Genomic DNA, 25,217 nt, shown 5'->3' with positions numbered 1-25,217 from the left:
TTCCTCTGCCGTGGTACCTTATTTGTTTTCTTCTCCTTTCATTAGTCCTGTTTTCTTTTCTTTTTTTTGTCAAGGTCAAGTTCTTCTTTTTCTTTCGCTCATGGCTTTTTAATAGTGTTTTCTTGTCATTAAAGTTAAAATAAACCCCATTTGTGGCCTCTGTTCTAAGCGTTTCATCTCAGCAGTGGAACTTGAAGATGATCAGGACGATCCTCTTGTACTCCTTCCTGAAGTTGTGGTTCAGGACGCCGTAGACGACGGCATTGAGGCAGCTGTTGAAGTACGCCATAAAGTAACTGGCTGTGAACAGCCACTCCGGTATGGCCCGGCTCAGCCTGGAGTCCAGCGCCACCGCCAGGCCAATCAGGTTCAGCGGCGCCCAGCAGACGGCGAAGAGCACGAACACCACGAACATGGTGAGGAAGTTGCGGAGGTCGTGCGGCTTGATTTTGGGTCGTGAGTCCGGCTTGACCCTCCGCCTCACCTGTATGACCAGGATCCAGATGCGCAGGTAGCAGTAGGTGACGATGCCGATCGGCAGGATGAAGTGCACCACCACCACCGTGATGGTGTACAGCGAGCTCACCGACTGGGCGAAGGTGCAGGAATAGACCCGCGGGTCATACTGCAGCGACTCCACGAACCAGTTGGGCACAATGGCGAGGATGGTGAGCGCCCACACCAGCACGACGTAGCACATGGTGTTGCTGTTGGAGAAGAGTTTGTCGTACTTGAGGCTGTGGCAGATGTAGCAGTAGCGGTTGATGGCGATGCCGGTGATGTTGAAGATGGAGCCGATGACGCTGAGGCCCATGAGGAAGCCGCTGATCTGACAGTGGATGTAGCCGGCGATCCAGCCATCGTGGAAGATGGCAGTCAGGACCAGCGGGTAGGGATAGATGGCCACCACCAAGTCAGCGAGGGCCAGGCTCACTACGAAGGCGTTTCCTGCGGAGCGAGAAGATGACAAGTCGTGAGCACAATAAAAAGATTTGCTATTCCAGACATCTTCAAGCGAATCTGGATGAGTCAACTGAGCAACACGAGGAGGTTATAAAATCACGCTGAATGCTTGCTGTACAAACTTCAACCACCTCCACCCAGAAGATGTTTATTATTGGTTTGAATGCACGAAGAAATCAATCAAATGGACTCGAACAGCCGTCTATATGGTTCAGAGGACAGGACATGAGGGAAAACAAACCTCTTTTTTTGGACTGTGCTGTGCCCACTGAGGACGGAAACCTAAACAAGTCTGGAGAAGTGAGCAGAAAACCTACACCAACAGCTCCTGTTGGATTCCAGCTTAACTGAGAATGACGAGTGCATAAACGTGTACACAGGGGAGACTAGACAACAGCTCCACAAGCGCAACAAAGGAGAGACAGCGGGTGGTAAGAGGACGCTATAGTCTGTGTTGCTATTTCACATAACTTCAGACCTAAAGGGGAAAAAAAATCAACAATTAACTGAGATGATGCAGAGTTTGTTCAACAAAACAGGCCACTGAAAGTTCTAAGAATATTTAGCATTTCAACATATGGGTCCGTGTGAACACAATGTGTTGTCTGTGTGATAAAACAAACAGCTTTCTTTTGAAGGATGTGGAAAACCAACAACAATCACTGTCCATGATGTGAAAGAATTCTTTGACAGATTTCTATTGGGTCTCTAAGTGCCCATTCATTCCTTTCTAACAGCTCTACTACCTGCCCTGCATGTTTGTTTGTTCTCTTCTGCGATGTCTCTCCCTCCCTCTTTCCCTCCTCTTGCCTCTCTCCTCTTTCTTCTGGTGGGGATCTGCTGCTACCAATCCTCCACAAAGCCTTTTTTTTTCTCCCCACAGCAGCTGTTTAACTTATTTCTCATTAGCATCACACTTGTTTTCTTCTTTAATGAACAAACCGTGGGCCTCGTAGCGATGGCGTGGTCCTGGCTCATGAGCGGGATCTTAGACAATTAGTCTATTAATCAATTATCAGAAGAACAGCTGGCAGTTAGATTAGCACTTGTTTGACTTGTTTTTCAAGTAAAATCACTTAAAAACGTCCAGAATTCTCAGGTTCTGCTTCTTCTTGTAACACACCAATCAGCCAAATCAAACGACATTCTGCAGAGTAATTGATGAGGAAAGGCGTTGGCGTGCTGAAGGCTGGAGATCAGCAGAGGCTTCTTTTTGAAACTTGTTTCACGGCTCTGCTGGCTGATTTTCACAACTCAAAAGATGAAAAGTAACTGAAGCCAGCTACTGCTTGAAATCAATCACTTACCTTCTAAAGTCAACAACAATATTGTCATCAAGTACACTGGAGAAGTTAGACAGTTTGGATTCTTCATTCATTAAGATTTATTGTGCAAAACACCAATCTGTCCTCAGATTCTCCAGTGTGGGGACTTTCCTAGTTTTATCCATAGACTGTATAAAAGCTGGACGTAGCTACTGTGACGTCACCCGTTGGTTTCTGCACTGAGAAAATGAAGCCAGGGTTTTGCTACTTCCTGGTTGACATCTTGGATTTTTGGAGCCAGTGACGCAAAAATCGTCGGAGGGGGGCGGAGCCATAGGAGCAGCGATTGGTCAGACGGATTGAGAGGCAGGTCCTCTCTGCCCGCCCACATTTACCGCCTTCTGCTCGCTTCGTCTGCATCGTCGCTGCCGACTGTCAATCAAGCCAGTCACGCCCCTTGCCCCGCAAAATGTTGACGATTTTTCAAAAATTCAGTATTGATTTATTGTCAGATTGGCCACCTGATCTCTGGATTTGACCATGAAAACTAATAAGAAAAACATCCTGAGCTGCAGGAATGGAGTATTTCTTGATCTGTGATCATTTCTTTTCCAATTCCAGTCTATGGGAGCCAGGGCTTTTTGGAGCCAGCAGCTAGTGGACGTAGTGATATTGCAGGTTTTTGACACTTCTGGGTTGGCTTCATTTTTCAGGGCCGGTTGTTACGTCCATCTTTTATACAGTCTATGGTTTTATATAATTGTAAGTTTAATAACTTTGAGCTTTGGACTATTTGTTGGACAAAAGAAGCATATTACAGACTTCACTTTGGGCTCTGGGAAATATAAAGGGCACTGATAAATTCTATTTTATTCTGTTACATACATCAGAGCAACCCAGGGACGTATCCCCACGACTTACTTCAAAGCATAGCTGTAAAAATAGACGTTCTAATTTATTACTTTAGATAACGTTTTTAAGTTCCAGACATTATTTTGATGAGTTGTGTTTTTGTTTTTAAGATTTAAATATTGTGTTTGCAGTTCAAAAGTTAATTTAGCAATATTATTTTCAAGTTACTGCATGAACAAAAAGCAAATAAAATGTCGAAAACTACAGAAGAAAATCTAATTGGAGCAACTTCAGTTTGTAAATATCGGTTAACTTCAAATCTTGTGCTCATAATTATGGCAATTAAACGTTTATTTTAAGTAATGAGGAAATACTAGTTGGAACAACTTCATTTTTATGAGAATCAGGACTTTGCTTCTTTTTTGTTGAGCCTTAACATGCTTTTTTTTTTTACAGCGTAAAACTTTTTTCTCGTAGCTGCTGGCTTTAAACACACAAAACTCCTCGTGTACAAATGGGATTTCTTCCAGCATACTGCTTCTATTCCTTCTTTTTGGAGAGACAGGGAGGCAGCTCGCAGGTTTATGGACAACAAATGTAAAAACAGCATAACAAGGAAGAAGAAAGTTCCTTCAGAAAAAAAAGAAAAACAGCTGAATGGAGCAGAACACAAACAAAAGCCAAACAAAAGAGGCAACGCAGAGCACAGAACGATTCTCAACTGGAACAGCAAACAAAAATAACAAGTCTCTGACTAACAAACAAACAGACGCGCCACCGGCAAGCGAACACCATCGAACCAAACTCCCAGTCGGATCGCATTCCCCTGCAACTTCACTTTAATAGCATCTGGATCATTAAGTTCTCCAAACCTCATCACGGCCGCTTTAATGCCTCTGCCATCATTACAGTCTAATGAATACAACTGTCCGACGCTGCTTGTGTACACAGTCGGTGCAACAATCTGCACTCTAATCACTTCAGACAGCTCAGACGCACGCCATCCAAAAAAAACTTTATCCTAATAGACTGTTGTTGCTCCCCAGGAGAGGCATAAACACCAGTTTGCAGCCACAGTTGCAGGTAGATTAGATTTTATTCCAGCCAAATACTGTATTCTTTGACGGTAAAGGAAAAAAAAAAAAAGCTGATATGTTGTAAAGGTCTCGCTCCCACATGGGGAAATGAAGTTTGAGGGCCTGATTTAGGAGTTTAACATTTACCTGCCGCCCCGAGTGAACCGCGCTGCATTTCAATTATATTTTCTCACTGTCGTAGCCATTGTGCAAAGCTCCCTTTATGAAACCGTCCTGTGTCTGAGCTGCATTAGTATTGCAGGCAGCTTTCTGGCTCAGATATACAGTATTTACCCTGAAATGTGATGGAGTCGGTTTGGTCTCCACATCAGATATTTTCTTTTAAGAGAAGTTTTTCTTTACGGAGGCTTTAACCCAAACTGGGCTGTTCGTGTTGGTCAATTCAGTTCCATCTGTTATTCTTGTCATATCCCATTACGGGTGATTTTAAACCAAACTAACGCTCAGAAATGTCATTACTAAAAAAATAAGGTTACAGCCATGTGACTGCAGCTCAAACACGTGAACGTGTCGTTTTAGCTGCAGCTGAGGTGAGGAAGGTGAGGCTACATCCACGCTAATGTGTTTTCCTTTAAAAGCAACATAACATCTGCAGCGTTCACCACACTGCGTATAAAGATGGATGAACGCTCATACGTGTCCCCGTGCGGTTTTAAAGCTCAGTGTCGAGGCTCTGGCTGTCTCCATCTTGGCTTTACCTGACTCACTAACTAAGTCCTGAATAATCCAAAAACGAGCAAAGATAAGCAGCGGGAGTTGAGCTGAGGTGAGGATGCAAACGTCTCTGATATCCACCTGTCACTCAGAGCAGCCGTGCCCTTACATGTGCACAACTTTAAGCCTTTATCCAATTTAAATACGTGAGTTGCATCCCTAGTACACTTATCATCAATAGGAAAAATAACTATAAAGACAAAAACCTGTTTTTGTATCAGGCTGCAAACATATTGCAGGGTGGCACAGTTGGTAGCATCATTGCCTCGCAGCAAGAAAGTTCGGTTCGCGTCCCGGTTGGGGCACTGGGATCTTTCTGTGTGGAGTCTCCATGTTCTCCCCGTGCAGCGTGGGTTCTCTCTGGGTTCTCTGGCTTCCTCCCACAGTCCAAAAACATGCTGAGGTTAATTGGTGATTCTAAATTGTCCGTAGGTGTGAATGTGAGTGTGCTTGGTTGTCTGTCTCTAAGTGTAGCCCTGTGATAGACTGGTGACCTGTCCAGGGTGTCCCCTGCCTTCACCCTGAGTCAGCTGGGATAGACTCCAGCCCCCCATGACCCTAGTGAGGATTCAGCGGTGTATAGATAATGGATGGATGGATGAAACCATATTTATTTCTGCTGTAAAGTTGGACCCTTTAACATGGAGGTCTATGAGGATTTGTTGGCTGCTGTGTTGCACTTTATAGACGGCTGCAACTGTCACAACAAATACACAGAACTTCACGGCAAAGATGCGTCTTTCTGAAACTTCAACGTATCTTAATGTATATCTAATATCCTTTTTATAACTAGACTGTAATTTACATGATTTATAGATGGGTTTTATATGTAAAAGGAAGAAATAATCTCTTCTGCAGTTATGGATTGTAATCTTTAAAATATAACTTGTTTAGAGTAATTCTGATGTATAACTAACATTTACAGGAGCTGCGAGCGCTTCTTTGCCAGGTGGAGAACCACATTATATGAGTTGAAAGGTTCCTTTAAAGCTCGTCTAATCAGTAAAAAGAACTGGATTTGGGATTATAATTTACTATAATACAGATCACGAATGGTTATGACTGTTTGATTTAGATAAAAACCGCTTTAGATGCACACAAACTGGGCGATGACAAGCGTAGGTTACTGGCTGACAATCACTTTTCTTTACGTGACCTCTGTCTTTGCAAAAGCAGCGCCAACAACAACACCAACGAGAAACACTTTGTCTGTTCTCACTTTTAGGTTTTTAAAAGCTCTGTTTGGCTCAGAGCGTTCAAACTACAAAGCTTTTTTTTTTTTTCTTTTTTTCACACAGTCTCTGTTCCGCACACACAACATTCACGACATACAAACAACAGATGGTGTTGAATGAAATCTGACTTGACGCACTGAAACAGTCTGACGTGGTGAATGACGCGTCCACCGACAGCGATCCATTTCCATCAGGATTTGACATTTCAGGCCCCGAGCAGGACGTCTTTCAGGGCTGGCTAAAACCGAACATGCCCTGTGTGTGAAATTTCAAGGTTAGCTGCTGCTGGATTAAAGCCCTCCGATGGCTGAGAGGTGTGTCTCACGTCTCTGCGGCTGAGGTAATGGATATGTTTTGGTGGAAGCTTTTATCAAAGTGCTTACTGGGGGGAGTGCAGTCGTGAGCCGTGGCGGACTTAATAACACCTTGTTCTACCTGCGTTCACTATTTATCACCCCCGGACTCCATCTTCATAATGAAGAGGCTTCATCGTTGATATTCTGGACGACGACACTTTGTCTGCCGCGTGTCAGAGTTAGGAAAGAGCTGTGGCTCCCAGCACAGAGACAGGGGACTTGTTAAGCGCCAGTCAATACGTATTAGTCAGTGGTTCTGTCTTTATTACAGCGTTTGCCCTTTGCAACAATATCGCTCCTCTTGTGTAAGCTATATGTTAATAAGAGAGGAAGAAAATTGCCGAGAGGGTTAGAGGTTCAATTCCCCGCGTAGTTCAGTGACTGAGGAAGACATTAAGGCTGCGCGAGTCAGACTTATTAGAGCCATTCATGCTGTAAATGCTAAAGACAGATGATCCTGAAAGTGCTTCTAATGGAGGTGTCGTATCCTGTCGCAAATGGTTTCTAAAAATGCTTTGACATGTTGTCTATATGATAGTAACACTGTAAAAAAAAGAAAAAAGAAAAAAGAAAGTCCACAAAATAAGTCAAAAAACACCAATATCTGCAGCAAATCCAAGCAATGAAATAGTCAAAATAAACGTATTTATACATGCATATATATAATAACATTCAGATTATGCATTCTGGAGCAACTCAGTCACATTGTCAGTGAAGAACTACGTCAACAGGTGCTTTCATCTTCACACACAGATGAAACACAGGTGGATTTTTAGGAATATTTAACATAGTCAGGCTTTTTTTTTTTTTGGACAAGCCAGCTCAACAAAACTTAAAACAGCAGTCAGAGATAAAGGCTGTCACACTGGTGGTTACCAGCTTCCATCTATCTATCTATCTATCTATCTATCTATCTATCTATCTATCTATCTATCTATCTATCTATCTATCTATCTATCCATACATACATACATACATACATACATACATACATACATACATACATACATACATACATATTCATATATATTTATTTCTTGAGTGTTTTTATGTTTTCTTTCTTTCTTTCTTTCTTTCTTTCTTTCTTTCTTTCTTTCTTTCTTTCTTTCTTTCTTTCTTATTGTTTTGGTCTGGAACAGGTGCTAAATACATTTCACTGCTCGTTATACTGTGTATAACTGTGTTTGTGACAAATAAAGCTCTTTAAGAAAACAGGTTTTCCTCATCAGTCTCTGAGCTCTCCACGTAAAAGGGAACGTTTCATGATGTGACTCTACTTCTGCACAAAATGGACACAAGTGTGATGCTATTTCGGACAAGAGGAGCAGGTTGTTGTAATGGAGAGCTATAAAAAATATTTAAACAATGACAACAAAAAACATCAACGTTAATACAAATAAGGCCAGAGAGGAACGCTGGTAGAAAATATTTAATCTAGAAATGGTGAGGTGCTTCTCTGAATCCCAAACTCTGAACAGAACCTCCTCTGGCAGACAAATGTAGACGAGCTGAAAGAGAGCCACCGTCATGAAAACTCTGGCTTTAAGCTCATCAGCGTCGCTAACCCATTAATCTAATTTGTATTACAACCCTCAGGATCCGATTTGTATCCAAGTAGCGCTTGTTGATGCCTCTTCAGCCTTCAGCCAAGACGTTCTCGGTGACTGGTTCATCTGCTGCCTCAGTGCTCGAGGGCCTGGAGCGTAGAAACCCTACATCTTTGTTCTCCCTGTGCTTCACTGTCTGCCAGTACTGAGCCTTCCTCAATAAAATGGACAAAGGATGAAACAGAGCAATAAACGGACAAAGGACAGTTGTTGCAGTTGATTCAGGAAATTTGAGCCAACTACTGAGGCTGGCCGGAAGCTTCCAGTGCTGATGCCTGCAGCCCATCTAAGCAGTGTAGATGAGGTTTCACCTCTTTTCTAGCAAAGACAACAAGCTGCGTTGTTGGTTGTCAACAGTCAAACATATGATTTATGTGTAAAAATAAAAACTAACACTAAAGATGGTAAAAATGTAAAGTACAGGCAGGTACCATGAGTAGTCAGAAGAATTTCTATTGCTTCTATTCTGTTCCTCTGAAAGATAACTGTATGTGATGAAGGGAGAAGGGTTTAACGATGACATGGTGTCCAGTTGGGCTGCAGGGTGGCGCAGTTGGTTAACACTGTTGCCTCGCAGCCTCGCCAGTTCGCATCCCGGTGGGGGCACCGGAATCTTTCTGTGTGGCGTCTCCATGTTCTCCCCGTGCAGCGTGGGTTCTCTCCGGGTTCTCCGGCTTCCTCCCACACAGTCCAAAAACATGTTGAGGTTAATTGGTGATTCTAAATTGTCCGTAGGTGTGAATGTGAGTGTGCTTGGTTGTCTGTCTCTAAGTGTAGCCCTGTGATAGACTGGTGACCTGTCCAGGGTGTCCCCTGCCTTCACCCTGAGTCAGCTGGGTTAGGCTCCAGCCCCCCGTGACCCTAGTGAGGATTAAGCGGTGTATAGATGATGTTGTCCAGTTGAATTGTGGGACATGGAGGATCCAAAGTATTTTGGAGCAGTATTCGGGACACCTCTCTAGATTCTTCTATGTTTACTTTTTAATTCGAAAGATTCTCCCACAAATCCCCTAAGTGTGGCACTAAAGTGCTCTTTTGACCCTAAACACAGAGTTCAGAACATTACACATCAGTTCTAACCAACGCAGCCAGCAGCAAGAAGCACCTCAGCTCCCTAATGATAAATGAAACCCAAGCAGCTATGTTAATCAGCCTGTTCATTAAGACAAATGACGACTTAATTAGCAAAGATTTCTATCACCGCAATGTGATCTTTGCCTCTTGAACGCACTGAGAAGTTACAGTAGTTTCAAAGACATCGGCTTTTCTGCATTGAAATGTAAATTTATGCAGCGAGCGGCGCCAAAATCTAATCAGATCATCGGCTCTGCAGAGGGAGCGGCGCTGTGAACTTTTTCCCTGTACCGTGGTGTTCCCGAGCTGCAGTGTTTGCAACGGTGTGTCCCGCACAAAGAGGATGACAGCAGCGTGACGGAGTTTCTAGCAACAGCGGAGAGCCTGTTTTGAAGCGAGTCTCAATTTTGTTCCTTCGCTCCACTTGTGAGTTTTTGTTTGTTTCTCTCAGCAGAACCACCAGCGTCTCTGATCCTGACGGCAGCTCACACTGCTGCTGCCTCGCTGAAGCACAACAGCAAACACCGCTGTCACCCACAGACACATCAGACTTTGGTTTCCAGGTAAAAATAGTCTTTTTTTTTTTTCTTCCCCTGGCAACTGACATTTTTTGGATGGTAAAGACACAGGAGCTGCTGGTTATGAAGCTGATGTTGGGAGCATTTAGAGGGTCATACCCAAGGATGTGGCAGATTTCAGCCTCAATAGAACTTCAAATTCCTCAAGCAGAACCAGAACTTCTACTGACTATACTTTCTGTAAACTTTATCTCTTATTATTGTGGTTAAATGTTGAATTTCTCCAGACATTTAGGTGTAAAATTCTGGATCCCTTTAATTTTGGTTCATTTTTTTCACACAAAGTCGTCAAACTTTGAGCTGTTTAGACTAAAAATAATCAGAATTGATTTGTAGAATATAGAATAAAAACTAATTTCACCCAACCCAGAAAAAATAAACAGTATGAACAGCTTCAATCCATCTGGTCTTCTGCTTATTTGTTGTAAACATTTCAGTGGTCCATCTGCTCACAGCTCAGTGATACGTAAGCCCTGTGATCACGCAGTGCGGCTTTGTTGGACGGATTGGGAGGTCATAGCTTTAAAACAAGGAGCAGCAAACTTCCACAGAGTTTTTACTCAAAGTCCAACCTAGTCTGACTCACTGGATGTAGACTGGGGGAATAATTTTACCATTTCCGCTGCAAATTTCACACGTTTTTCACCTCTCATTGGACTATTTGCTTTCAAAATCACCTCCAATATGGAAACAACAACAACAACAACCGCCAGGCAGAATCCCACGTGCTAAAAATGGAAAATTATTAGGAGTTGCTTCCTGCCATAAGACTGAAAATGTTTCACCATAACTGTTCCCCCAAACACTAACTTGCAGAGACATCATCGCGGCATCCTGAGCTTAGCACCACACAACGAAGATTGTGATTGGTTTAGTGCAACACAAACAAGCCAGAGCTTTTTCCTACTAATAGTAGAATGACAATTATAAAGTTTAGTCAGAATATTCTGTCACTGGGCCAGACTTCCTTGATTCTACATTAGGACTTCTGCAGACTAACAGGAGCACTAAACGTCCACAGTCATCTGAAAATGACACAGAGTTGAACAAGATGGCTGAAACTAGAAACTCCTGTCATGAGAATTAACGTGACAGATTAGTTTGAACTCTCTGTTCTCGTGCGAAGTGAAGATGAGAGATACTTAGAACCCTGTTAGGGATTCCTGTTGCCACCAGCTCATCAGGGCTGATGCTAACCACCGAGATGCTTTGCATCAGCACAGCATCTGTGCTGCTGCTGCTGCTTCGAGTAGCTACCGAAGCTCCTCAACCTTTGATCAATAGATGGCTTCAATAATTACTGAAATGACTGTCTGCAGTGGTGCACAAGACAGAAGGTGTTTAAAAAAAAACTGATGAAGAACCCACGAAGGCTAATAGGTCTTTGTGTTCAAAGAGACATTCAACAGACAGTCAGAGTGAGCTCTGATAATGCTGAGATTTCTACCCTGCAGCAGGTTTTCTTGGTGGAAAAATATGTTGTTTTTTCCCCCCAGATTTGCACACACATTTTCCAAACTCTGCAGATACAACAAGCTTAAGAGAAATTTCCTGGGCAACCCATATTGTTAGAGCACATACAACATGTGGAAGAATGCCATCAGCAGTGAGTTTCTGGTTTGAGTCCTGACTGCCTCTGTTTGGTCATCCATCCATCCATCCATTATCTACATACCGTTTAATGCTCACTAGGGTCGTGGGGGGCTGGAGTCTATCCCAGCTGACCCAGGGTGAAGGCAGGGGACACCCTGGACAGGTCACCAGTCTATCACAGGGCTACACTTAGAGACAGACAACCAAGCACACTCACATTCACACCTACGGACAATTTAGAATCACCAATTAACCTCAACATGTTTTTGGACCTTGTGGGAGGAAGCCGGAGAACCCGGAGAGAACCCACGCTGCACGGGGAGAACATGGAGACTCCACGCAGAAAGATTCCGGTGCCCCCCCTTCTTGCTTCTTGGTGCTAACCACTGCGCCACCCTGCAGCCGTCTGTTTGGCCACATTTCCTTTATATCTCTACAGCTCCAGTATAACAGGCAAACACTAGAACAAGTAAGAAAAAAAAAGTGTTTTCCATTTCTGTGTGAGATCCAGCTGGCAGCCCGACAAGTTACAGTTCACCTTTGTTAAATTTATTCCGCAAATTTGGACAGTCAGCCAATGGAATATGTTATCTTAATGCATCTCGTTTTGTGAAGGACACGTCATTCAAAATGTGCATCATCATCTTGATTTGCACAAAATGACACGATGCGACGGCGGCGTCGCCCTCGTAAAGTGTTTACAGTCGCTGCTAATGCCACGCTGCTGCCATCAGACCCGTGAACAACCTTCGTGTCGACGCTGAAGTGCTTATCATGGCTGAAAAGCTTTTTCACACAAGTGCCTGAAAACCAAACAAATATGTCACATCAGATCAGCTACATTATTTTTGGTTATTAAAGTGGAATTTATTGGATATAGTGTTCTATTGTTACTGCTTTGCATTTATTGCACAAGTGTTTAGAGCTTGCAGATCTTTCACATTCCTGCTGTCCATCCCATTAAACTGAAGCATGGCATTCACTGAGGGACGTTTCACTGAAATGAAGGCAAATACAACTTGGTCTTTACAGAGTCCATCTGCTGCTCTTTTATTGGGAGAGCTGATGAAGCCTGTTTGTTGTGGAAGTTTGCTGACTGGTTTATGGGCATGTCAATCACACAGCTGCAGTTGCATCAACTTTAGCGACAGTCTTATTTTTCCTCGGTGAGAACTTGTCACTGCTGGACGACACTGTGTACGTCGGGGATCCAGACTGAGCTAAACCTCCCTGATCAACAAAACATCAAACCCTGTGCAGCTGCCTTTCAAGCCTACAGAGGGTAAGTGTTTGATATCCAAATATGAATATGGACTTTCATGTCGATGAGGTACGTTCTGAATTTCACTCCAATGACAGAAACAAACGCTGCAGATACATTTCTAAACTAAAATTTATTTCCAGAGTCAGGATCTGAGATGAGCAGGGCTGTTGTGTCTCCAGCGCCTCCAGCAGCAGCAGCGTCCTCGCCGGCACGGAAAACAGACAGAATTACGGCGAATGATAAAGTGTCCGAGCCGTTAAAGGAAATTAGACAAAATAAATCACGGCGCCGTGGCAGCTCAGCAGAGTGTCTGGATCCTCAGGCAGGTGTGCGACAGCAGCGGGACGAGGTCGGGCAGGTGGCTGGGATCAGGTCAGCCTCATCAGACATGTTGTCAGGGAGAAAAGAGAGGCCGTGACTTCGTGTCGCACGCTGCAGCCGAGCACATGCCTTCGGTGCTCGGCAGACGCTTGCTGGGTTCTGAAGCTTCCTGCCAGCTGTTGCTGTTGTCAAAACATCTCTGGTCTCTGTGGATCAGGAGGTGTTGCTACTGTGGAGTTGACCGCAGCTTAAAGCTCCAGATAAAATGGATCTCCAGTCCTCCAGTCCAGCAGCTCCCAAAGTGGGGGTTGGGACCACTGTGGTGTCATGAGATGATTTCCAGAAATCAAATATAACTTAGAAAGATCATATTTTATTCATGACTGTTGCAAATGATAACAAAACTGTCTCCTTAGTGCTACAGCTTACATGTGGAGGTACATCATTTCAGGTAAAGATGTCCCGATCCAACTTTAAAGAATGGAATCAGTGCCAAACAAGATATATTCTATTTGCTTATTCTGTTTAACCTGAGCGTGACCTTTAATGTCATGCACAAGCTCGCAGCGGAGGCCGTTAAGCATCACAGAAATCTTTATAGCGGTGCTTGTTGTTAGCTGAACCCCCACAATGCTGTCTGCTGGCCAACAGAGGACCACCTGTAGTCCCAGTGACCGCCTCCTTGGGCCGCTACAGTAAAGCAAAGCTAAGCCACAATACAGCTCCTGACATGCATGTAAAGAATACAGGCGAACGTCAACTTTTTTCCACTTTGTCCCTGTCATAACAACTGCTGCCACTAGAGGGCACTGTAACAGTCAGATTAAATGGAAACAGAAGAAGGAAAGGCGGGAGTGGAACGTGCTGTTTGTAAGGCTCAACAGCAGCATGTCTGTCGGTAATATAGTGTTAATAAACATTAAAATATAATGGGACCATATGATGGCTTGTGATGGCGTGTGCATTCAGTCGGTCTCAGTGTCATTTGCCTTGATGAAAACTTCATTTCTGGCACAAAAGCAGCATCTACAAGCTTACCTTGTAAATTATTCCAATCCAAGGAGTCATAATGCGAAAAGGCATTTTTGCCAATTAGACTTCAGGGACACAACCGTCTCTGACCTGTTCACGGCTTCCTTTCAAAGCAGCTACTTTCCAGAAATCCTGCACACGGTCTAATTTCTAGCCTTTGGCCTCTGTGGATTTGTTCACAGCACAAACTTGATGGGTGACTTTCTTTATCTGTCCCATGACATAACACTTTAAGAAGCTAAATCAGCCATTGTGCACATTATGCACCATCATTCGCAGCGATTTTATAATTCTGCCCGAATGCAAAGCACCTTAAATGGGTCCCAACATTTACTAAATGGGTAAATCAATTAATTAAAGTATCATATAAGAGAGAAAAAAGTCACCTGGAGCTTATTTTTTAAAAGGCTACAAACTGAAGTTGATGTCTTTGCACAGATTGTACATTGGTATAACTTCAAACTAATCCCCTCTGGTGACTGCGGAAGGTTTGTGGCCAACTACACCTGAAGCCAGCGTTTTAACCCTCTCTTTCTACACAAACAGGCTGAATGTTATGCTTTTAACTAAGTTAGTGTCGGGTTTGTAAAAGTTCTCTCCTATGTTTTTATCTGGAACCTTACCTCGACTTGGAATTATGTTTAATTGTAATTTGACGTAAATCCTCTGAATCATTGTCCACATCATAACTTATGCAATTCAAATAGATCTCACTGACAGAGGTTGAAACAAAACACTTTTCAACCAAAGACTGACAAAATTGTACATTCAATTGTAAGTTTACTTAAAGAACTGTTCAAATGATTGTTCTTTATTTAAAATTTTAATTCACTTAAACAACAGCTTTTGCACCCAAGGGTGTTCCACTAAAAAAGATTGTGATTGGCATTACAATATAACCTAACTAGTTTAAATACTGGGGTTAAGACCCAAACGTGGTATTTATGGGTGAGATTTACCTGAAAAAAAGAGATAAAACACCACTTTACCTGGCTATAATACATAATAAGGCTAAAATACTACAGCATTGATAATTATGTCTTTATTCTCTCAGAATCAGCTGAAACCCAACCAGAAAGCCACACAAACATGTGAAGAATATCATCCAATCAGGCATGAGTCGAGCTTTATAAATACTACAAATGTCATCAGTGTTAAAAACAGTAATAATTAAATAGACGCACTAAATTGGAGCTTTTGAGTGTAACAAGGTGTCGTCAACCTCCTTTCTGTTCATACTTAGAGCTCACAAAGGCTGAACGGATAAATAGCTTCTCATAAACCGACCAGGAGCTAATCAGCCAACTCCTGTTGCGCAGTTATTGATTGAAGTGAAACGCTGTCAGTCCTCCGTGGCCCATGATTGTCCGTCAGCGCTCTAAAAGCCGTTGAAGATGCTTTTTCACAGGACCGAGTATCGCACAGCGTTTTTCCGAAAGTGCATTATCTGAAAACCCAGAGGGGGAGTTTCCATAAATATTACTTTGGCCCGCTGGCCAGCTGTGACCTTGCTGGGGTGAGCGCAGCCACCCAATGCCGAAGCTGTAAAGGTTTAATGGGGAGGTGGCATTGAACTGTACACCCCATATTCCCCTGAACTCTACAGTCAACCAGCAGGACTCATTTAGAGGGAAGAGAAGGAGAAATGAACTCTGCTGTTCACCCTCAAGACCCTTTATGTATGAAAACAATTTATGAATTAATAAAAGTGCTGCAGCCTCTAACTCCATCAGTGAAACAACCCGTTCTGTTACCAGTTAGCAGCTTAAACACATAAATTACTATTAAGTTTATAAATAGTTTCGCCAAATTAAACTTTGGCAGTTTTCTGGTAAATCTACTCTGCGAAGATCATTTGTCTCACTATGTTTGGAAAAGGGGCTTTTAAAAGTCAGTCAGTCTAATGAAAAGTCCAAATCTATAGACACGAATATGTATTTTAAGCTTCACAATAATGCAGAATGTAATATTTCTGAATAAAAGTTGCTAATATTGCTTTTTTTTCACTGCAAGGGAGCTTGTAAATCAAGAATGTCTTAACCTATAGTGATTCATTTTCATGTCTTTGTGTGTTGATGATTTATTTGGTAAACTACACAACAACAGGGTAAAAGTAGAATATTTACCATTTTCCTGTAGGTTTCCTAGAATGCACCGGCCAGACGGGTAGACTGCGCTGCAAGAGCTGCTGGGGGGAGTTTTTACCGACTTTGTGTTGCTGCAGATTTTCAGAATGACACTCGTAAGAGGATGCCTTGTTCAGAACATCCATTACACAGTGAGTCAACCCTATAAAATATTTGCATGCAAGCTTTAACGAGGACAGGGCAAGTGCTGCTGTAGAAAAGATCAGTTATCGGGGCAACTGTGCGCGCAGGTAATACATCAGTTTGTCCACTAAACGCTCGGGTTGGTGATCCAATCTGTGGCTCCTCCACTTCTTAAAGTCTTCAGATCACTGGTAGGCAACACACTGAATTCTAAGTTGCTCTAGATTGGTTAGGTGAATAGGAAACACATAGTAAACCACTTTGTAGAACCTTAAAAGGCATTTGAGGACATTATATTAATACATTTGATCACGACAAGCACACTCTACTAAATAACACTTGGGCTCAACAAGCATTAAGTTGATGCAACTACCAATAATATTATGTCAACCCAGCTCATTAAAACAATGTTTTAAACTTAAGATGTATTTAAATCAATAAATGAGAGTTGCTATCTTGCAAGCACGCACCTAAGTCAGTGGTGGGAATATTTTCCCTGGATTACTTTATAGAGTGCAGCAGCATTACTAGTTAAATTGTCCTGTTTGAATCTACATAAATTATATTTTCCCAAGCATTTCTGAAGTGACAAGCACAGCAAAGCTTTCAGTGCAGTCTGAAATAACCTGACCAACCAACCGACCACCTTATGCCAAAAAATAAACACAAGCAGGCTGAACTTTGCATCATGTTTTGCACCTCACAGCTCACTTTCTGGTTTTTAACTGCCAGTTGTGAACATTAATTAAGTGACCCATAAATTTCAAGTGTTTTTGCCTGCCAAGCAAACAAAAACAGACGATCATTCTCAGCTAAATCTGTGTGTTTGTTCTCTGGTCATTGACTGACAAAGCTCATCTGTTTCCATGAATATAAGCCCTTCCTACTTGGACCTCTACATCATTGCATCCTCCAATCTATGAAGTTCTCACCTCTCTCTTCAGCACCCCTCTGCTGCTGTTCAATATTCTACATCATGTGACCAAACCCAAGTCCTAAATATAGCTTCTCTCTCTATGTTTGCTCATGTATGTTTAAATGTGGTCATGACAGACCCCCCAAACAGCCCGCTGCCACCTTCTGCAGAGAGCTCCCTAATTTACATAATAGGCTTCATTAGGTGGGAGCTTCAGGGCTCGTGGAGATCCCTCAGAGTGATCTGCAATGTGATGCTGAGATGAAATTGAAGGTCAGAGAAGAATCATGAGCTTATTTTACAAGCAAATCCCCTCAGTTGGTGGTATTTCAGCGCAGACCCCCTTCCTGCTGGTTTCCAGCTGTCAAACCGGTTGGTTCTAGATTCGACGTACCGCTCAGAGAGCAGCCATCTGCTCAGCTTCACTTCTTATGATGCATATAGTGACACCACCCACCATCCCGATGTTTAAAACTGACCAAACTCCATCTGTGAGGGACCGCTGACATTCATCACACGACATAAATATTTGAATATCACAGATGATGTATTATCCCCTTGCTTTAGAGCAGATAAACTCGGTAGTTCTGGCAAGTTGTTGTGTCGTCATGTGAGGAGAGTTTATCAGAGGATTTCAAACAGCTTTTAATCCATAGTCTCCACCAAGAACTTTTTGGTTGCATCATGGAGAAATGTTCTGATGAGAGTCTCACAGTGTTGGGTGGCAGCAGCGCTACAAGTAGTGTTGTTGTCATTTTAGCTTCATCTCTCTGATGCCTTCAGAAATTACAATAGTTTTTCAGTAGTGAAGCTCTTTATTGGTTGAGTAGTCAGTACTGTCCACACCAGCTACATTTCCTGAGCATTTCTGAAGTGTCAAGCCAGCAAAGCTTTCAATGTGCTCTGAAATACGACTAATAGGTCAGTATGTGGTGTCTCACCTATACATATGTAGCCATTCAGGTATTTTGGTGGAGGTTTTGGTAGGTGCAGGGCAGACTTCCTCACTATTTACAAGGATACATGAAACATGAACATGACATGAGCAAAAGACTGCAATAAAAATTAATCGCTGTGCCTGAATTTAGTTGGAGCTAAACATGCAAATGCACAAGGATGCATAATATAAAGTGCTTGATGCTCAAAACTTTCTGAGTACACCCAGACTCCTACTCAATGTGCCACCTCTACACTTCTGTATGATTGTGACATCGCGGACTAATCCTCAGAGTAGTCTTTAAACACCAGTAACAGCTAACTACAAGATAGCTGTGTTTTGCACAATATGTGGGCATCAAATTAATAAAATCAAATGTTTCTCTGGAGGCAGCTTCAGTGAAGTGATTCTTAATTTAAGTAGCGTACGGACTGAAACATGCTACTCCACCGGTGCTTGGCAGATGCACGTCTACCTGCTGTAGCTGTCTGCTGCCAGTTGGGGGCAGCATCACAGATATGTTGAACAACTGGCAGCTCTTGTTTGTGTTCATGCTGTTGCTGGTCCTTTTGCTTTTGTCCCTACTGAGGGATTCTTTACCATTTCTGGTTCGAGCTAAGTGGCACCTTCAGGAGTGAAAAATGAAGCCAACTCGCGAAGCCTGCAGTTCTTCAAATGACCACTTGAGGCTGGCTCCAGTCCCCATAGAGCCCCATGTTAAAACAGTCGGTATTACAGCAGAAATAGACATGAACCAGCCTTGTATGAAAACAGGTTTTGGTCTCTATAGCTTACATGTCCATTCATGAAAACTATAAGGGGTGTGACTTTTTATATATCTCCCCCATTTAAATCGTACTAAGGTTCAAAGTTATGCGTAAATAAAGGCGTGGCAGCTTTGAGTGACAGGTGGATGCTGTAACAGGACAGTACATGGCCTAGAGATGTTGGCAGGATCCACCTGAGCTCCACTCACACTCGACCTTTTTGCATGTTTTTGGATGAGTCAGGAGTTAGGAGAAGTCAGCCACTGCCAAGATGCTGACGGCTGAAGCAACCACACTGAGCTTCAAAACTGCTCTTCAAAAACCCTACGACACAACTATGGTTTGTCCATCTTTATATTCATTCTATGGTTCAAGCCAATGTTTGAACTAATAATTATTTGACCTACGCATAGTGCTAATGCTAAGGGGCAAGGCATTGTAAGACTGCATTCAAGTGCATCTTTGTAGCCGCTACATCAGGGGTGTCCAATCCTGGTCCTTGAGGGCTGCAGTCCTGCATGTTTTAGATGTTTCCCTCTTCCAACACATCTGATTCATGTGATCAGGATCGTTATCAGGCTTCTGCAGAGCTTGATGATGAGCTGATCATTTGAATCAGGTGTGTTGGAAGAGGGACACATCTAAAACATGCAGGATTGTGGCCCTCAAGGACCAGGATTGGACACCCCTGCTCTACATTGATTAAGTGCCCATAAATGGCAGCTTGCCCATCAGTAATGCTTTTCTACATGGCAATATGTTAGACATTCCAGTTATCCAATAATTAACAGCTGGGAGCAACAAAAAAAACAAAAACCACAACAATACACCTACAGAGGAAAGGAGGAAGAAAACCACAACCGTCCAAACACGAGCGTAAAACACACAAGTTTGAAAATGTTCCAAAAACTGGCATGAAAAATGGTCCGTGACGGAGAAAATGCACACATTCGCTCGGCCCCAAGGATCCGCACAGTGGGTTATGATGAGCAACAGTGAATGTAAACATCACTTTCTTTGTTTGTGAGAAGACTCCACAGGCAGCCTTTGAATTCTGAAAGGGCAGCAATGCATGAAACGGCACAAAAAACAGAAAGGCAGGTTTTCTCTGAGCTTTAACTTGCATGACTATTTTTGCGTTTATCTTGAGCTGTCTCTTCTTCGGTGTTTAAAGACGGGAGCACTGAATAAACATATGAAGTTTTCTGAAATCAGCTTTGTCTGAGCTGCACACATGCTCGCTCCGCACCAGACGAACAAACTGCGAGACCGAGAACCCGTCTCAGATGTGACTTAGGCTTCGTCTACTTTGCGCACCAGTAAACATTTTGTGAAAGACGGAAAAACAGTAAATGCAAACTCCCACATTTTCCTAAAAGACATACGTCTTCACTTAATAGTTTTCCCCTAAAGGAGCTTCCTGTTGCTAAATTCAAAACATGTGAGAAGATATTAACGACGTTTCGGGATGCTCTGATGCATCTGAGTTGCTTTTCGAGATCTGCGACCGCTGCTTCTTTGCAATCTAAAGACTTTGTGTAGCAGCTGGAACACTACTTAATGATATTTGCGGCGTCTGCGGTGCTAATGAAGGGTGTGTTAAAAATGCATGTTCATGAATGGATTTGGATGACATTTCAAGATCATCCCGAACCCAGTCTTCCGTGGATTACTGTGTCCAGGTGGGACTGTCCTCTGCCTCGGAAAAGGTTGAGCGCCGCCGATCTGCTGGCCTCGAGGTCAGTCGAAACAGTCTGGCTCATTCGAATTGATTTTCAGTCGGACGCAGTTTAGAGTTTCAAGAACAGCAAACTGGTTGCTGTGCCGATGATGTCGAGCGCTTTTTGTAGCCTGAGCAGATGAAAGAAAGGTTCAAAGCTTATGAATAAAGGTTATCTGTCAGTTTAGTGCAGATGTGACAACGCTGACATGATGAACTGTAACAGGACCCCACTCATGATCAGTTAACGCATCTCTGGCAGGACAGATGGAGAGAAGAGATGAATGCAGTGGGAGCGCAGGAAAATGGAGAAAAGAGAATAATTCACCGGCAGGAGAAAGAGTGGGAATTGAAAAAACAAGAAGATGGGACGTCTGATGGGGCAGGAGAGGAGGACAGAGAAGAGTGATAGAGGGGAGAGGAGAGTCATTTAAAAGTGAGGGAGGGGAGGAAAAAAGAGGACACCGAGGAGAATAGAGAAAAGGTGGGAAGATGAGTCTCAAGGAATGAATCAAGTGGAAAGGACAAGAAAGGCAGGATAGGAGATGGGAGAAGAATTGGAAAGGCAGAAGATAAATTGAGACGAGAGTTGAGGAGATGGGGTAAAAAGGGGGAGCGGGGGAAAGATAAGAGAGCAGGAAGGGAGATCAGATGTCTGAGGAGGCGAAGAATAAATGAGAGGGGGCGAACAATTCATCCAGTTTTCCATCCCCAATCGTTCCATTCCCGCTTGGGGATTCCAGGGATCCAGCAAACGCATTGATAGAAAGGCAGCAAACAGATGATTCATCTTTTCTTGACTGATGCTACAGGACAGCTTTGATGAGCTAAAGGGAACGACAGAGCACGCACTGATTTATGCTAATTTGTCACCGTGACAAGGGTGGAGCTGTGCAGCATGAATGATTGGAAGCCGCAGATTTCAGGTGACAGAAAATAATCTCGGACGGAGGTGAAGTTAATTAACTTGCAAAGTCTGACAACTCTCAACTCCCCTTCGTTTTTTATTATTATTTTATGATCAGTTCAGGCGGATTTTTTTTCTGTTATTGCGAGACTCGACAGGTAAGAGGTTCGAGTTCTGGTGTAGAAGTATTTATGGAGTGAATTTAAATGAAGATTCTTTGGAGTTTAGAAGTCTTGACGTGTTCTGTGGGTTAAAACAAGACACAATTTGGCTAAAAAAAGACACAAAACAGCTTTTACGTCGACGTATTTCGATGTGAAGTAGGTCAAAGATACAGATTGGCACTGACATTCCCTTTTTATCCAATTCTACAGCCTCACATGTAGCATGTGCGGCTGTTTGGCCTATTAAATCATGAAGAGGCACATCTAGTTGCTGCAAGAAATACATGCAGGTCCTTTACACGTCCTGTTTTAACTTCGTTGTACTTTGTGTATGATGACAATAAAAGCGTTTTGTTCTATTCTTTGTCCTGCATGTTGTGCCATTCTTTTAAATAAACATCCACAGAAAAGAAGACTTAGGGATAAGATGCAGCAGCTGTTTTCTTGTTTTTGTGAAATTAAAGATGAGCTTAAGCTTCCAAGCTCTTGTCTTAATTTATTTTTGTCAGATTCCGTTTGTGATTTCATTTGACAAACAGAAAAAAAAAAACGGACCCAGGTGGAGAAATAACTTCACATCTACCACCCTTTTGTTCTTGAAAACTGCACGACTTTCAAGGCGATGGCACTTCAAGTTGTTCAACCACACATCAAAAAGAAAACCTAAAATCTGGAGTGGTGATTACTGTGATGGTTAAACAGTCCTCTGTCCTATCTGTTCTAGCTGTAGGGTGAAGGATTTAACATTTTTATAAGCACCTTGTCTGTTGCTTTATCTACTTTTTGGGGGATTAACATCTAAAGACGTTGTTTTAGTCAGACTTTTAGGACTAATCTTTCCATACAGAGCAGGTGTAAATGTGAGCTGCGGACGGGGAAACTCTGACCACAATATCTTCTGCCTTTTTCTTTCTTTTGCTACCTCCTGTTGATCTGAGCTCATTAACACCCAATCTGGGTTTGATGCTTCATTAAGTGTCAACTGGAGCTTTGAAAGAGGAGACTTCTTCTTCCTCCACATTGTCACAGCTGATTCGGGGTTTGACCGAATGACCTTTTACAAACATGCTCCTCTAAGCGTTTTTTTGATTGCAATAGAGAGACGCTGTGAATTGATTGTGAGGACTATTAGTGTTGAAGCTTCACAGGACCTTCGCTGCTGCAGGATGAGCATAAATGGCAGACCAGGTCATCAAATATTCATACAGGCTTATTGTTGCATGAGGTCCACACAACACACTTTACACGTTTTAACAATATTTTCTACTCGACTTGGTTCTGTGTGAACATGCTGCTGAACGAGAAATAACAATTAGAGCCCGGATTGATTTTCATTGTGTGTATGTTTGATTCATCTTAAGTGCCCGGGTTATTTATGCACAGCAGTGCTCTTGAAGGTTTGTAGTCCGCATCGGTCTGGGGCTACTATCAGATTTACTCATCGATTAGAGTGACTCACCAAGTACGGCTGGACTGAGAGTCAGAATGTCACATCAGAGCTGCTCCGTCACTGCTGTCACACACTGATGGTGACAAATTTTACTGTCAGCGTTGCATTTTTCTAAAACCACAACAACATATCAGCGCCGCCACCGTCTGCCGAAACAGCTTGTCAAAGTGTCTGTGAGCAAAAAGGTCTGTCAGAGTGACAGCAGGCAGAAAGAGAAGGAGAAAGTTACAGAGATGAGGGAAACATCTCCAACCCGATCTGCCCCGTTAATAATGTCATAAAAGAGCGACAACAGCTGCAGGTCACAGAATGATTTCAGAGCAGTGAGCAGCTTCACTTTGACAGGAGGAGCTGCAGCCACTGGCCATCACTTGACATTGTGTTTGCTTCTTCTAAAACAGCCAAGTCAAGTCATTGTTACTCATACAGCACATTTAAAACAGCAGCCGTCGCACTAAAGTGCACTCCAGAAAAAAACAAACAGAAAAGTAGGATTAGTGTTACAACTTACCTTTCAAGTTTAAATATTTGGGTTAACATAATGTAGTGTTATTTATGGTGTGAATTCACTCAAGTAACTCACAAATAAGGATTTAAACCCACAAAAATTGTATAAAGTGCCATTTTACCTGATTATACCACATAATACAGTATATGACAGTATGTTTGGATCGTTAGTCCTATAGCACAACGAGTATTTTCTGTTTCACAATTTTAAATTGAAAAGGGAATTTAAATATTTGGTTTTTAAAAAATGTATCAATTTCTTATAATGTTACTGCAGGAAAATATATGTTCTTCCATGTGATAACTCAAAATATACGCTGTTTTTCTATTGCAAAAAGTTTTGTTTTAGTTTTTTTTTTTAAACACCTTTTCGAGGTTTAAAAGTCTGTATTAGATATTATTGGACTATCATGCCAAACTGTTAGTTTAACTTTACTGTAAGCCTGTCAGTGGCATTGCTCCAGAAAATGGAACAAGGTTGAGTAATTCTCGCAGTTTAATCATAACAACTGGACTTGTTTGAGTTTCTTGAAGACGTTTCACCTTCATCAGGCTCCATCAGTTCTGAACTGATGCAGCCTCTTGGATGAGAGGTGAAACGTCTTCAAGGAACTCAAGCAAGTCCGGTTGTTATGATTAAACTACGAGAATAGCCATGACCTGGATGGCTGAGAATCTTCACAGACAATGTTGAGTAATAAATTCCTTCATCATAATTTGGAGTTCCTTCGTGGACTACAGTGAGCATCCTAACTCACGCTGGGGAGTTTCGTCAAACATCTGTCATAAACCAACAAACGCACAAAGCACGCACCTGCTTTCCTGAGTTTTCTGTTCCTGAACACGGACACGATGACCAGCAGGTTCCCGATAACATCCACCACGATGGTCGTGATCAGGACGCCGGCCAGCAAGGTCACCACCCAGGGGAAAGACTGGTGCTGCTGACCCGGGGCCCCTTCCTCCCCTGCCGGCGTGGAGTTGCGGGGCCCCAGGGTCCCTTCCACCATGGTGGGCTCATGGTCCTCCAGGGACATCAGTTGCGGAAGGTGCCTCGGGTCGACGAGTCGCATTAGGTCGTGGCCGCGGAAGGTCGGTCCATTCAGCATTACGCACGGAGGTCAGACTAAGCGCAGCCTGGAGCTGAGCGCATGGCTGCGCGCAATGGCACCGGAGCAACGCTTCCTTTATGCGCCCACGTCTCCGAACGAGGCATAGCAGGACATTTCAGCCAAAGTAGTTTAGTTTTTGTCTTTGATTAGTCCCGATGTCTACCTGTGTCAACAGTCACAATGTGGACATCTACGCCGGAGCAGTCTTCAGCAGAACTCTTCCTTCCTTCTAGTTCCCATTAAAACTGGAAAAATAAATCAAAGCTGCAGGTGTGAAGCTTCTCATACGGCGGTGATCGCGTCCTGTGGATGCTTCCGCTCCAAGTCTTCATTCACAAATCCGCTCCGTGATTCATGACGCCAGCTCCATTGAGCTGCGGATGCCGCCGTCGTGTCCGTCAGTTTCACGCTCATTCAGACGCTCACGTGCTGAAACAACTCCAGCTCTGAGCCTCTGTCGGTGCGGAGCCGCTTATAGCGTCCAGCGGCGGTGCGCTCTCTCTCCCCCGCCTCGCT

General features: G+C 43.1%; 1 protein-coding gene across 1 annotated transcript; it reads right to left on the bottom strand.

Annotated features, from left to right (window-relative positions):
• Window positions 1-178: 178 nt before the first annotated feature.
• On the bottom strand, window positions 179-24,698 carry mtnr1al (melatonin receptor type 1A like). Its single transcript, XM_008306195.1, has 2 exons — window positions 24,404-24,698; window positions 179-948 (listed from the first exon to the last, which is right to left on the bottom strand). Exons 1-2 carry the CDS (start codon window positions 24,696-24,698, stop codon window positions 179-181), a joined length of 1,065 nt encoding a protein of 354 aa, XP_008304417.1.
• Window positions 24,699-25,217: the final 519 nt, after the last annotated feature.

This window comes from Stegastes partitus, unplaced genomic scaffold (assembly GCF_000690725.1).
Source record: "Stegastes partitus isolate 25-593 unplaced genomic scaffold, Stegastes_partitus-1.0.2 Scaffold45, whole genome shotgun sequence".
Lineage (NCBI taxonomy): Eukaryota > Metazoa > Chordata > Actinopteri > Pomacentridae > Stegastes > Stegastes partitus.
This window is presented reverse-complemented; position numbering and strand designations above follow the sequence as displayed.

What these genes read in the sequence shown, in the direction of transcription:
- mtnr1al (XM_008306195.1), bottom strand. Translation starts at nt 24,698, where the DNA reads ATGCTGAATGGACCGACCTTCCGCGGCCACGACCTAATGCGACTCGTC. An exon ending in CAGAAAACTCAGGAAAGCAG is followed by an intron (nt 949 to 24,403) that starts GTGCGTGCTTTG and finishes CTCGCTCCGCAG; the next exon opens with GAAACGCCTTCGTAGTGAGC.